General features: G+C 44.5%; 1 protein-coding gene across 3 annotated transcripts in view; it reads right to left on the bottom strand.

Annotated features, from left to right (window-relative positions):
* Nucleotides 1-13,209, bottom strand: part of POLR1A (RNA polymerase I subunit A) — a 77,118-nt gene that overhangs the window by 63,109 nt on the left and 800 nt on the right. For 2 of the 3 annotated variants that reach the window (XM_082357653.1, XM_082357655.1), the window contains exons 2-6: nt 7,002-7,206; nt 5,698-5,847; nt 3,789-3,896; nt 2,176-2,261; nt 1,686-1,787 (exon numbers count right to left, since the gene is read on the bottom strand). In XM_082357653.1, coding sequence (XP_082213779.1) covers nt 1,686-1,787; nt 2,176-2,261; nt 3,789-3,896; nt 5,698-5,847; nt 7,002-7,206 — 651 coding nt within the window. Of the gene's footprint in view, nt 1-1,683; nt 1,788-2,175; nt 2,262-3,788; nt 3,897-5,697; nt 5,848-7,001; nt 7,207-13,209 lie in introns of all 3 variants that reach the window. The other variant, XM_082357654.1, reaches the window with a different exon arrangement.

The following is a 13,209-nucleotide window of genomic DNA, read 5'->3' as shown; positions in this document are numbered from 1 at the left end:
TGTAGAAAAATCCACCCTTGTGGTTGTTTATGGTTAACCATTAAACAGGCTTTCTAAATGCATTGTGGTATACTGGATTGGATCCTGGAACATAAAAAGGGCATTACTGGATAAACTGGTGAAATTCAAATAAAGTCTGTAGTTAATAGTGTACCAATATTAATTTCTTAGTTTTGACAAATGCACCATGGTCATCTGAGATGTTACATTAGGGCAAACTGAGTAAAGAGTACACAGTAACTCTCTGTACCATGTCTGCAACCCTTCTATATGTCTAAAATTAGTCTAAAATAGAAGGTTTATTTTAAAAGTAGTAATAAACACGTTTGCTATTGCTATGGTCTCAATGTTTGTATTCCCTCAAGTTTCATGTGTTGAAATCCTAACCCCCCAAATGGTGGTGTGTCAGGAGGTCGGACCTTTGGGAGGTGATTAGGTCATGAAGGTGGAACTCTTGTGACTGGGACTGGTGCCCTTATGAAGAGACCCCAATAGAGCTCCCTTGCCTCTTTCCACCATGTGAGGTTACAGGGAGTAGTTGGCTGTCATTGAGGAAGTGGGCGCTCACCAGACACCGAATGTACCAGCACCACAACCCTGGACTTCCCAGCCTCCAGAACTGTGAGAAATAAATGTCTGTTGTTTATAAACGCCACTCGGTTTATGGTACTTTTGTTATAGCGGCCCAAATGGGTAAGGCAGTTACTTACTCCAGGCCTTGCCATAGTCCTCAGTGCAAAAGACAGATTATGCAACTCCAGGAAGAGAACTTATTTCCTTGCCTATTCTATGGTTCTTAACTCTGGAATAAGGTTTAGAGACAATATGCTACAGACTTTCGCACATGAAATTTCCTCAACTCTGGGCAAGAAGTTCTGTCGCTGCCACTATATAGAGATGGAAACCTAAGGTCCAAGAAGTGACCTTCTCTAAGCCCCTCAGAATAAGAAGCAGAGTGAGGTGTCCATCACAGGTGATGCTTTTCCCGCCCTGGTACACTGACTGTATAACAAAAAACAAACGGTCAATATCTACAGAGCACATAAGACATAGCAGGCACTGGTCTCAGTACCTCAAATGGAACACCTTATTTAATCTTCACTTCAAAAGAGAAAACAAAAAGCATCTTTAAACAAACTTACAACTACAAAAATGAAAAAGCAGGAATACCAAGTCTCTCAAATTTCTTCCCTGGTACCCCCACGGGCAGAGCAGAGCTACTCCAGGGATCTGAGAGGTCAGGAGCAGCGTGCAGGAGGCGCTAACAGTCTTTGGCTGCTCACAGTTTTTCTTTAAAATTCACCTACATTTTACTTCAAAATAAATCCACACTTGTTTGACAACAAAATGGTGTGAAACATTTGCCAGGTAAATTTCTTAACTTCTTCCTCAAGAATCTTTCAGAAAACCAACCACCTGTGGCAAGAGGTGCGTCATTCAGCCAGTGAGGGGCTGCCTCGCCCTGCAGCTGCCGTCAGTTCTGCGCCAGAGGCCGGGGCCGGGAGCTCGCCAGGATGCCCACTGGCCCTAAGAGCCTGGACACCTGCCATCTGCTGGCCCACCACAAATGTGCAGCTGAGAAACACGTGGTGCGGAGGACCAGGGATCCCCAAGGCTCGGGACACGTCTGATGGCCACACATGAAAGACATGCCGAGGGCCTCCTAGGGCCTGGCCTGCTTACCCTGGGGCTCAGTGTCCTTCCGGTCTGCTTTCCTGTGCACCATGGCCGGATATGTGATTGTCAGTTTGCTGTTGTGCTCCTTTCGGACAACTGACCGCCCAGTTCTAGACATGAGGACAGTTTTGAGGAGAGAAAAAAAACCGAACAATGTAAAATCTAAAATACGACACAAATGAACATATCTATGAAACAGAAGCAGACTCACAGCTATAGAGAACAGGCTTGTGGTTGCCAAGGAGAATGGCAGGTGGTGGAGGGAAGGATTGGGAGTTTGGGATTAGCAGATGCAAACTATTATATACAGGATGGGTAAACAGCACAGGGAACTATATTCAATATCTTGTGATAAACCATAATGGAAAAAATATGAAAAGGAATATATATATATATATGTATAACTGAATCACTTTGCTACATAGCAGAAGTTTATACAACATTGTAAATCAACTATACTTTAATAAAATTTAAAACAACAGAGGGGAAGGCACTCACTTGCAGTGGGGACATCGCTTAGCAGTCATGTGTGACTTCCAGAAGAAAGCGATGAGCTTGCTCCTGCTCTCACAGACATTTTTTACCTATTAAAAAAAGGCAAGGAAACTCAGAGTGCCATTCTGAAGAGAATCCAGTAGGTATTCATTTTGTGGTTTTCACCTTTTTTTGAAAAACCAGAGGAAGCCACCCTTTTCTTAAAATTTCCCACAGAACCCTAATATAGCCAAACGCTACCAATCACTGAGCGGCTTCTTTCCTTAAGTTTCCTCATTCATAATATGGGAATGAGAATAATAACCACCTTACCAAGCTGTTACTAAGATAAAGACATCATGAATGCAATGGGGGGGGCTTGGAATACAGCAAGGATCAATAAATGCTACTTTAATTTAAAACAAACCTGGACTTCCCTGGTGACGCAGTGGTTGGGAATCTGCCTGCCAGTGCAGGGGACACGGGTTCGAGCCCTGGTCCGGGAGGATCCCACATGCCGCAGAGCAACTAAGCCCATGTACCACAACTACTGAGCCTGTGCTCTACAGCCCGCGAGCCACGACTGCTGAAGCCTGCATGCCTGGAGCCTGTGCTCCGCAGCAGGAGAAGCCACCACAATGAGAAGCCCGCGCACCGCAACGAAGAGTGGCCCTCACTCGCCACAACTGGCGGGGCCCCACGCACAGCAACGGAGACCCAACACAGCAATCAATCAATCAATCAATCAATCCATCAATAAATAAAACAAACCTCTCTGGGGACTTCCCTGGTGGTCCAGGGGCTAAGGTTCCGTGCTCCCAATGCAGGGGGCCCGGGTTCGATTCCTGGTCAGGGATCTAGATCCCACATGCCGCGACTAAGAGTTTGCATGCCACAACTAAGAGTCTGCATATCACAACTAAAGATCCCACATGCCCCTACGATGATCCCACGTGCCGCAACTAAGACCCGGCGCAGCCAAATAAATACCTAAATATTAAAAAAAAAAAAAAAAAAAAAGAAACCTCTCTGGATGCAGCTGCTGCCTCCCTTGAATGGACCTCAAAGTTCCGAGGGAAGGCACAGCGACAGTTAAGCTACACTAGCGGTTCTGAACTGGCAGCAAACGAGACCCACCCGGGGGGCCCTACCCCAGACCAATTAAATCAGAATCTCTGGTGTGAAACTTGGGCATGAGGTGAATCAGATCTCAAGATTAGCCCTGCAGGTTGATTACCTAGACCACTCATTCCCTGAACAAATTAACACTTACACAGGTGCGATGGGGGGACAGGGAGGCAGCAGTCATTCAGCAGTATTGGAAGGAAAAAGAAGAACAGGGCGTGGGCCTCATTCTCCAAGTGAGACCGCAAGCCAGAGCATAAGCTTCACTGGATGCTGTACCCAAGCCACTAATTTCACCTAACCTTCTCCTCAGTCCTGCAGGCAGGCATCAAAGATGAGGACCCGGTGGCTCAGGGACGGTTATGTAACTTACAAGGTCAGAGGCCTCACGAGAGGCAGAGCTCGGATTCAAACTTTGGGAAGCCAAAGGATACGCAAAAGACAGTGTGGCGGCAACTGTGATAATTATGCTAAAAACCGAGTGTTTGGGAACCAGAGACAGGATAACTCACATGTGCGCCGTGGGATCCCAGGAGGTTGTTCTGTAGGATTTTGGCTGTATATCGTTCTAACTCTTCCTGAATTTCGAAGGCAGTAGGATCAGCATTTTCTTCCAGAAACTGGAAAACAAAGAAAAGAACCGTACGATCAAAGTAAAGCAAGTGTATAATGCACAGCACCAGGGGGCAGCCTCTCCAAGGATGGGAGACTTTCGTTTGAGGGGAGAGAAAGAAACCTCATGGCTGCTGCGGTGCATTTCCAAAACAGTTTGGCCACACTGCTGTTAAAAAAATAAAATAGGGCTTCCCTGGTGGCGCAGTGGTTGAGAAGCCGCCTGCCGATGCGGGGGACACGGGTTCGAGCCCTGGTCTGGGAAGATCCCACATGCCGCGGAGCAACTGGGCCCGTGAGCCACAACTACTGAGCCTGTGCTCTAGAGCCCGTGAGCCACAACTACTGAGCCTGCGCGTCTGGAGCCTGCGCTCCGCAACAAGAGAGGCCGCGATAGTGAGAGGCCCGCACACCGCGATGAAGAGTGGCCCCCGCTTGCCGCAACTGGAGAAAGCCCTCGCACAGAAACGAAGACCCAACACAGCCAAAAATAAATAAATAAATAAATAAAATTTAAAAAAAAAAAATAAATAAAATAAAATAAAAATAAAAATTTAGACTATTCTGCTTCCAGTAGTGGTTGGCTAGATTATTCAGACCAAACCGAAAAGCGAAAAGAACCGAGACAGGATAAAATATTTTTGAAAATGTAAAGCTCCGAAGAACTGACAGGACAGTGAGGGATAACCAAGGCCAAACTGAAGGGAAAATGGGAATCCAGGTCAAAGAGCACAGGGGCCAAGGCTGCACTGAGGCAGGGATGCCGCACTGCACGGCTCTCGGGCAACCCTCAGGGTAGTTATGTCCCTCCGGGGAAGATGCTGACAGACTTGTGATGATCCCTGGAGCTGCACAACATGTTAGTCTGGCCTTGGAAACATTCTACAATCCAAAAATTTTGAACTTTTCATTTTGAAGGTCTTAAATGATAAAGCGGAGAGAAATGAAAGCCTAGAGTTAGTGCAAGGACAGGAATCTAACAGGATATCTTCATGCCATATCGCACCCCACAAACACAGGAGGCTGGGGACCCTAAGGGCTATGTCCTTGGGAACTAGACCAGCCCTGGAACAGAATCACCTGGCTTCCCATAGCCTGCAGTTCAGTCCAGCCTTGAACACAGACTACGATGGTCCCAGGCCACCAAGCGTATTGCAAAAGCAATAAGAACCCTCTCTGGAGGAAGGTAGCCAGCATCCCAGACCTCAGATTATTCTTACAAAGAATTTGCTAAGTACAATGACAAACTGTCAAAAATAAGCACACAAGGAGGATAAAGAGAGGGAGTTCCTGGAGACAAGGACAATATCTTCTTTTAAAAAATTATTTATTTATTTATTTATGGCTGTGTTGGGTCTTCACTGCTGCGCACGGGCTTTCTCTAGTTGCGGCAAGCGGGGGCTACTCTTCACTGCGGTGCGTGGGGTTTTCATTGAGGTGGCTTCTCTTGTTGCGGAGCACAGGCTCTAGGCGTGAGGGCTTCAGTAGTGGTGGCACACGGGCTCTAGAGCGCAGGCTCAGTAGTTGTGGCGCACGGGCTTAGTTGCTCCGTGGCATGTGGGATCTTCCCGGACCAGGACTCGAACCCGTGTCTCCTGCACTGGCAGGCAGATTCTTAACCACTCTGCCACCAGGGAAGTCCTTTAATTATTCTTATGGCTTCATGTTTTCACACCTAGCTATTTGTACTCAGTCACAAGACTTAAAGCTCAAGCATTCTGGTGACTATTCTTAGGGGCCACACACAAATAGCTCTTGTACCCACCACTCTGGCTTGCCTGATTGCCATGACAGCCACTACCCACTTACCCTGTACAGAATTCTCTCCAGCTCGTACACTGCTTGTAGGGCCCCGACTTCCAGAACTCTCAGCTGGCAGAGCAGCAGGTGAATCACAGCCCGGGGGCAAGTCAGCATGTGACAGTTTAAACAGGAACCCCGGAGCAGCAGGTAGAGTTTCTGAAGCGAGGGAATAAAAGAGACAGGATATTAGAAAGTGACGTAGCAGTCAAAGTGATTTTCAACGTAATACATACTTACGATTTTTGTTTTTATGTTGTCAGTTTACTCCTTTAAGAATTCCACTTCACCCTATGGACCTGGAAAGCCCTTCTTCACCTTAAGAACTCGATAGATATTCCTCTATATTTTCTCTTACGGTTTCATTTTAATCCATTAACACTAGAAATTTATTTTGGGTCTGAGGTCGGGAATTACCTTTATTTTATTTAAATACTAAATTTAGTACTCATTTAAATACTGAAAACTTTTTTTTTTTAATATTTATGTATTTAGGCTACACCAGGTCTTAGTGGCAGGTGGGATCTTCACTGCTTCATGTTTAGTTGCAGCATGTGGGATCTAGTTCCTCGACCAGGGTTCAAACCGGGGCCCCCTGCATTGGGAATGCGGAGTCTTACCCACTGGACCACCAGGGAAGTCCTAAATACTGAAAACTTTTAATTAAAATGTTTCATTTAAAATAATGTTTCAAATGTTTAGTATTTAACTAAGACAATTCTCTTCCCCTAATACGATTAACAGACGAAAATCATGTCCACGTACACTATCACCTGTGTTGCTTAAAACAAATCCCGGAGGCTGGGTTAACTGACTTAAGAAGCTGAAAGTGTTGAAGTAGGACTGCACAGTAACTTCATTCTCAGCTCAGTGCTGGGCCTTCTGGAGCTCTGCTCTTCCTGCCACTAAGCAAGAGCCCACAGATCCACCTGAAGGGCCCAGGGAGGCCTGGGGAATTCCAAAGTCCTCTATTGCCAGGGAAGCCCCACCCACATTTCTGAAAGACATAAAGCCCTTAGAACAAAAGGTCTAGGGATGGATCTGAAAGCTCTCCCCTCTGTGTAAACAGAATCCAGCTGTGGCTCTTCTCAATGGGAATCAAACCAAAGTTCCTTTAGGCAGGGCTAGAAGCCAAGTTGAATGTACTGGATTTCGCTCCTCAAGGTTTTAAATCGCCAAGTAAACAGCACTTTCACTCAGTGTGTTGGGAGCTGACCTCCTGAGACACCTGCCCTGGGGAGAGGGGTGGCACTCACAAATCCCACCCGCGCCCTGAGACCCACGCGGCCAGGGTGGCCCAGGCCAGAACGTACCTCGAAGAGGAGAGGGTTGTACACGGTGAGCGGGAGCTCGATGTGGCCCAGGTGCCCGGAGCAGTTGCTGAAGTCCTGCACGCAGGTGGAGCACACCTCTTTGGAGTCTGCGGGGCCCAGAGCTAGATCGTACAGGCCGTTCACCGACGGGTTCCCCAGGCTATCTAGGTACCGAGGGTTTGTAATGGACTTAACGCTTAATTTCCTAGGGAGATAAAAAAGACCAGGTGAGACAAGGTTACCCAACTTCTAGGACATTTCCTCTTCGGCACTTACAAAGGGATGATTTTTTTTTTAATAAATTTATTTATTTATTTATGGCTGTGTTGGGTCTTCGTTTCTGTGCGAGGGCTTTCTCTAGTTGCGGCGAGCGGGGGCCACTCTTCATCGCGGTGCGCGGGCCTCTCACTGTCGCGGCCTCTCTTGCTGCGGAGCACAAGCTCCAGACGCGCAGGCTCAGCAGTTGTGGCTCATGGGCTTAGTTGCTCCGCGGCATGTGGGATCTTCCCAGACCAGGGCTCGAACCCGTGTCCCCTGCATTGGCAGGCAGATTCTTAACCACTGCCCCACCAGGGAAGCCCCAAAGGGATGATTTAATGTTTGTGTCTTCAGATGTGCTGACGGCTCCAGAGGGCAGACTCGGTGTCTGCCTTGCTCCCCACTGCAGCTCAGCACGTAGCCCAGAGCCTGCACTCAACAGGTGCTCAATGAATACGTGCTGAACGAAGAGCAGTGAGTGGTAACATCTTTAAAATCCAGATTTAGTGCAAATCTTGCGCTAACCGAACACACTGGCCGACTTTATACAAAGAAGTACTGACTTACACGCCAAATGCATCATAAGCAGCATTTAGTCTGACTTGAACCCTCTGAGATGGGCATCACTATATGCGTTTTTCAGAGGAGGAAACAGGCTCAGAATGGTTAGTGATTTAATTCAGGTGACAAAGCCCAGAATGGTGGGGGTGTGGTGAGATACGGACCAGACCTAACCCCAAACCCACAGAGTTCAACAAAGGGAATAATCCCAGTATGTAGGAACAGTGAATTGAGAAAAGTTAAACATAAATATGCAAACTTTTGAGAAGTATAACCTGCTTTACTAAAGGTTTCATTGCAGTATTTTATGTTTGGTTGAAAGCGGGCTCCCACAGGACACCTAACTACTTTTACCAAAATTACGTTCATGCCAAGTTTGCTTTTAAACTTTTTTTTTTTGTAAATTAGAAAATAAAGATAATGAAATCCAAATCTCACAATGCAGAGAAAACCACTGTTAACAGACTTCTTTCTATGGATACATTTTTAAAAACGGTAACTGGGATCATTTGCTATTTCTAGCATTGCCTTTGTCATTTTCATTATGCATTAAGTGTTTTCAGGTCACTAAAAATTCTTTGGAAAGACTGGGTAATTAAGAATTACCCAATCTTTCATTATATGTCAATTAATATAATTCATTTAGCCAAACTCCACTATAAGTAAGCTCATGCCACCTATCTGCATAAAGATTTTTGCATAGCATAATTCAAACTTTTAACTATTTCCTAAAAATATAATTAGTTCCTTGGTGGAGGGAAATCCTTGAATCAAAGGGGGTGAACTGTTTTGTTTTGTTTTCTGGCCTCCCGCGAGGCTTGCAGGATCTTAGTTCCCCGACAAGGAATTGAACCCGGGGCCCCTGCAGTGGAAGCTTGGAGTCCTAACCACTGGACCGCCAGGGAAGTCCCAGGGCGAACTGCTTTGAAGCTCTTGATATATTCTGCCATCTTGCATTCCAGAAAAGATGGGTTAACAGTAAGTAGATTGCCTGTCTGTCCTAACCAGCACTGAGTCTTAGCACTTAAAAACTTTCCAAATTTAAGGTGAAAAAATGCTACCCACTGTGACGTTAAATATTTTTTTTAACAGAAATTAGGATATATCTTTTTTTTAATTTTTAAAAAGTTTTTATTGGAGTATAGTTGCTTTACAATGTTGCGTTAGTTTCCGCTGTACAGCAAAGTGAATCAGCATCCCACCCACCCCCTTCCCTGTCACATTAATTAATCTTTTTATTATGTTTTGTTTTAAAGGCCATTTTGGTTCTTTAATTAAAAAAATAAAATTTAACTCATTTTTAAGTTAAAATCTTAACTTTTTTATTACTGTCTACATGAGCTCCTTACATATGAGGACATTAACCTTTTTTGGTGGCAAATACTTTCCTAGCTTGTGATGCCTTTTGTCATTTTTCACAGGCGAAAGTTTATAAATTCTTTAAACAGCTTCGTTGAGCTGTAACTCACGTACCATACAATTCGTCCATTTGAAGTATACACTCGGTGTTTTTTAGTGTATCCACAGAGTTATGCAACCATCACCACAATATCATTTTCATCCCCAGTAAAGGAAACCCTAGCAGTCACTCTCCATCCGTCTCTACCTTCCTCACAGTCCTATGCAATGACTAATCTACTTTTTGCCTCCAGAGACTTGTCCATCTGGACATTTCACATAAATGAAATCATATGCTATGTGGTCTCTTATAGCAGGCTTCTTTTACCTCGCATGTTTTCAAGGTTCATCCATGCTGTAGCCTGTATCTGTATTTCATTTTTTTATAGCCAAAAAATATTCCATTGCATGGATACACCATATTTTATTGGGTTAGTTTTACATTTTGGCTACTATAAATAATGCTGACAGGAACATTTACATACAAGTTTTTTGTTTTTATTTTTTTTTAATTACAAATGCATTGGAAATTTCCTGGGTACTCTTTTTTTTTTTTTTTGAATTAATTAATTAATTAATTTTAATTTTTGTCTGCGTTGGGTCTTCGTTGCTGCGCGCAAGCTTCCTCTACTTGCGGTGAGCAGGTGCTACTCTTCTTTGCAGTGTGCGGGCTTACTGCGGTGGCTTCTCTTGTTGCGGAGCACGGGCTCTAGGCGCGCGGGCTTCAGTAGATGCGGCATGTAGGCTCAGCAGTTGCGGCACGCCGGCTCTAGAGCGCAGGCTCAGTAGTTGTGGCGCACGGGCTCTAGAGCGCAGGCTCAGTAGTTGTGGCGCATGGGCTTAGTTGCTCCGTGGCGTGTGGGATCTTCCCAGACCAGGGCTTCAACCCGTGTCCCCTGCATTGGCAGGCGGATTCTTAACCACTGCGCCACCAGGGAAGTCCTGTACACAAGTTTCTGTGTGAATATATTTTTTTCATTTCTCATGGATATATATCTAGGAATGAAAGTGCTGAGTCATATGGTAATTCTATGTTTAACTTTTTGAGGAACTGCCAGACTGTTTTCCAAAGCGGCTGCACCATTTTACAGTCCCACCAGCAATACACCAAGGCTCTAACTTCTCCACATTCTTGCCAACACATTTTATGATCTGACTTTTTGATTCCAGCCATCTTAGTGGGTGTGACATAGTATCTCACTGTGGTTTTGATAACTAATGATGTTGAGCACATCTTTGTGTACCTATTGGCCATCTATATATCCTCTTTGGAGAAATGTCTATTCAAATCCTTTACCTGTTTTATAATTGGGTTATTTGCTGTTTTATTATTGAGTTGTAAGAGTGCTTTGTATATTCAGTATACAAGTCCTTTGTCAGATACATGATTTGCAAATATTTCTTCCGACTCATCTTTTCACTTTCTTGATGATATTGTTTGCATAATTTAAAATTTTTTAATGAGTTAAACTCACTGCTGCTTTCTTCCACTACCTTTGGGCTAAGTCTTTCTCCTTCGAAGCTGGATAAATATTCATCTACATTTCTTCTCGTTCGTTTTACACTAAGCTCTAAAACTTAACTGGAGTTATAAACAAGGAGAACATTTATTGCATAAGGCAAACACAAATTAATTAGGTTTGGGTGCAAAAACTTGTACCACTAGATCCTCTTTCTATCGTGTTCTGTAAGTTGGTACTTCACTTCCCTTGCCTGGAGCCTACAGGGATGGAAAAAGAGTAGGCAGGTGGGGCCAGCACACACCTGTGTCAACTGGCAGAAGAACTGTGTCCTGTGCTTGTCGAGGCAACACAAACAGCTCACATCCAAAACTGAATGTATTTTTTTTTTTTTTGTCTTCATCCTAAGTCTTTCTATGTGGTAAGGAGCAAAGTTCCTCTCTCTAGCTGAGGAGGAGGAGAAAACTCCTCTAATCATTGCAGGAATGGGATGCAACGGGAAGAGCAATCAGCAAGGATTCCACTGCAGAGAAAAGAGTTTAAGACTAGCAAACTTGGGTTTGAGGATGACCTTTGCTGCCTCCTAGAGAGTCATTTTATTCTCTGGGCAGGAGTTTCCTCTCCTGTAACTGCAGACACCAACACAAATGGTTGCAGTAAGGACTGATAGTACCAAGTGCTGAACAGATAGCTCCCCCATCCACCCATGAGTGCACTTAACAAATATCTACTGAGTGCTTATTATGTGCCAGACACACCTTTAGATGCTGGGAAAACAGATAAGAATCCCTGTGCTCATGGGCCTTACATCCTATTGAAGGCAGGGAGACAAAAGCCAAGATAAATAAGCACACAGTCTATTGGATGGCAGAAAATCCTATGAAGAAAAGTAAAGCAGAAAAGGGGAAGGACAATAGAGTGGGCCCGTGGCTGGGGGAGCCTATATTGAGAAGATTATACTGAACAAAAGCCTGAAGGAGATGAGGGAGTGAGCCATACGGTCACCTTTACAGGAGGAAGAAGCAGGGAGTGCAAACGCCCTGAGGTGTGTGTGTGACTATGGTGCTCCGGGAACAGCAAGGAGGCCAGGGTGAGTACAGAGGTAAGTTCAGAGAAGTAGCAGGGGCCAGAATGACCTTTCCAAGGCATTTTAAGGACTTGGCTTTTACTCCAAGTGACCTAGGAAGCTATTAGAACTTAACACAATAAAAGGTAGCATAATGATTGAAATTTGTCAACCCCAGACTCAAATAGTACTATAATGCTAGTAATGGGTATAAATTTGCTTATGCAGTTCCCTGTCTAAAAACTCTGCAATTAACTTGTAAAAATTCAATTCTTTTGCTTTTGGATGAAATAGTATCTATGTACGGCTAGTGATGATATAATTGAAATTTCTGGGCCAGCATACCGTTGTAGCTCAGTTTATTCATCCAGTCATTCAACCAGAGTTGAGGATAAAAGAAAGGAATGAGGAAGCTCAAGGCTAGTGGAGAGAGGCAGAAATATAAACAAGCAAAAAAAGTAACTGAGGCACCATAATAGACAGCTGTACTAGGTGTGGAAAGACCTCAAAAATGAGGGAGGTTGAGCTGAGCCTTAAGAGGGGGAGAGATGCTCTCCAGGTGTCTGCTGGGGGTCGGGGGCAAGAGCAGAGAAGCAGATCCCTCTGGCAGAGAGGACAATGCATGCAGAGGAAATAGCTTGAGGTAAGGTCCAGACGTTGAAACCTGATGGCACTTTATGGAATGTGCAAGTGAGGGCTAGCGAAGGGATCATGCTTTAGCAAAAACCAGCATTGGCCTGATCATGGGTAAACTTGTAGGCTAAGCTAAGAAAGTATCATTTACCTGAGGGAAATGGAAAGCCTCTGGAGGGTTTTAAGGGTGAGAGTAGCATGATCACATCTGCACTTTGGAAGAATAATTTTAACAGCAATGTAGAGCATGCACTGGATTGGTGTAAGGGTGGGGGAGGCGGAAGAAAAAGACAATTCAAACAAGAGATAAGGGTCTGATCTAAGATAGTAACAGTAGTGTTGAAAAGGAGGTTATAGAACGAATAGACATGTAGGTGACACACAGTAAGAGCCCAATAAGTAAATGAGATGTCAGGAGAAATAGGTCTAGAATATTTGTCCTGTCACAAAATAGTGACCATTTTGCGCTAGACTAGGTACACCATTTTGGAGGGGCAAGTTCCCTCTCCCTTTAGGGGAAGTAGTTGTTGAGTTTTTGGTATAGGAGTTCAAGAATTTGGTGTGTAATTCAAATAGAGATGTCCGAAAAACAGCTGAAAAAAATGAGTCTGAAAAATCAGGAAACGAAAATTGGGCTGGAGATTTAAATTTGAGAGTATCACTCATGAAAGTGGTGAAATTGTCTAGGGAGGACATTTAGGACAAGAAAAGCAGCATGTATGACCAGAATAGAATCTCAAGGAACAGCAAGATTTCAGTAAAAGAGGAATCAGCTAAGGAGCCTGAGACGAATTCGAATATAAACCACGAACGCAAGGACCTTGCTCACCAA

This window comes from Balaenoptera borealis, assembly GCF_965194805.1.
Source record: "Balaenoptera borealis genome assembly, chromosome: 15".
NCBI lineage: Eukaryota > Metazoa > Chordata > Mammalia > Artiodactyla > Balaenopteridae > Balaenoptera > Balaenoptera borealis.
The sequence above is the reverse complement of the archived record's forward strand: the minus strand, read 5'-3'. Positions and strand labels throughout refer to the sequence as shown.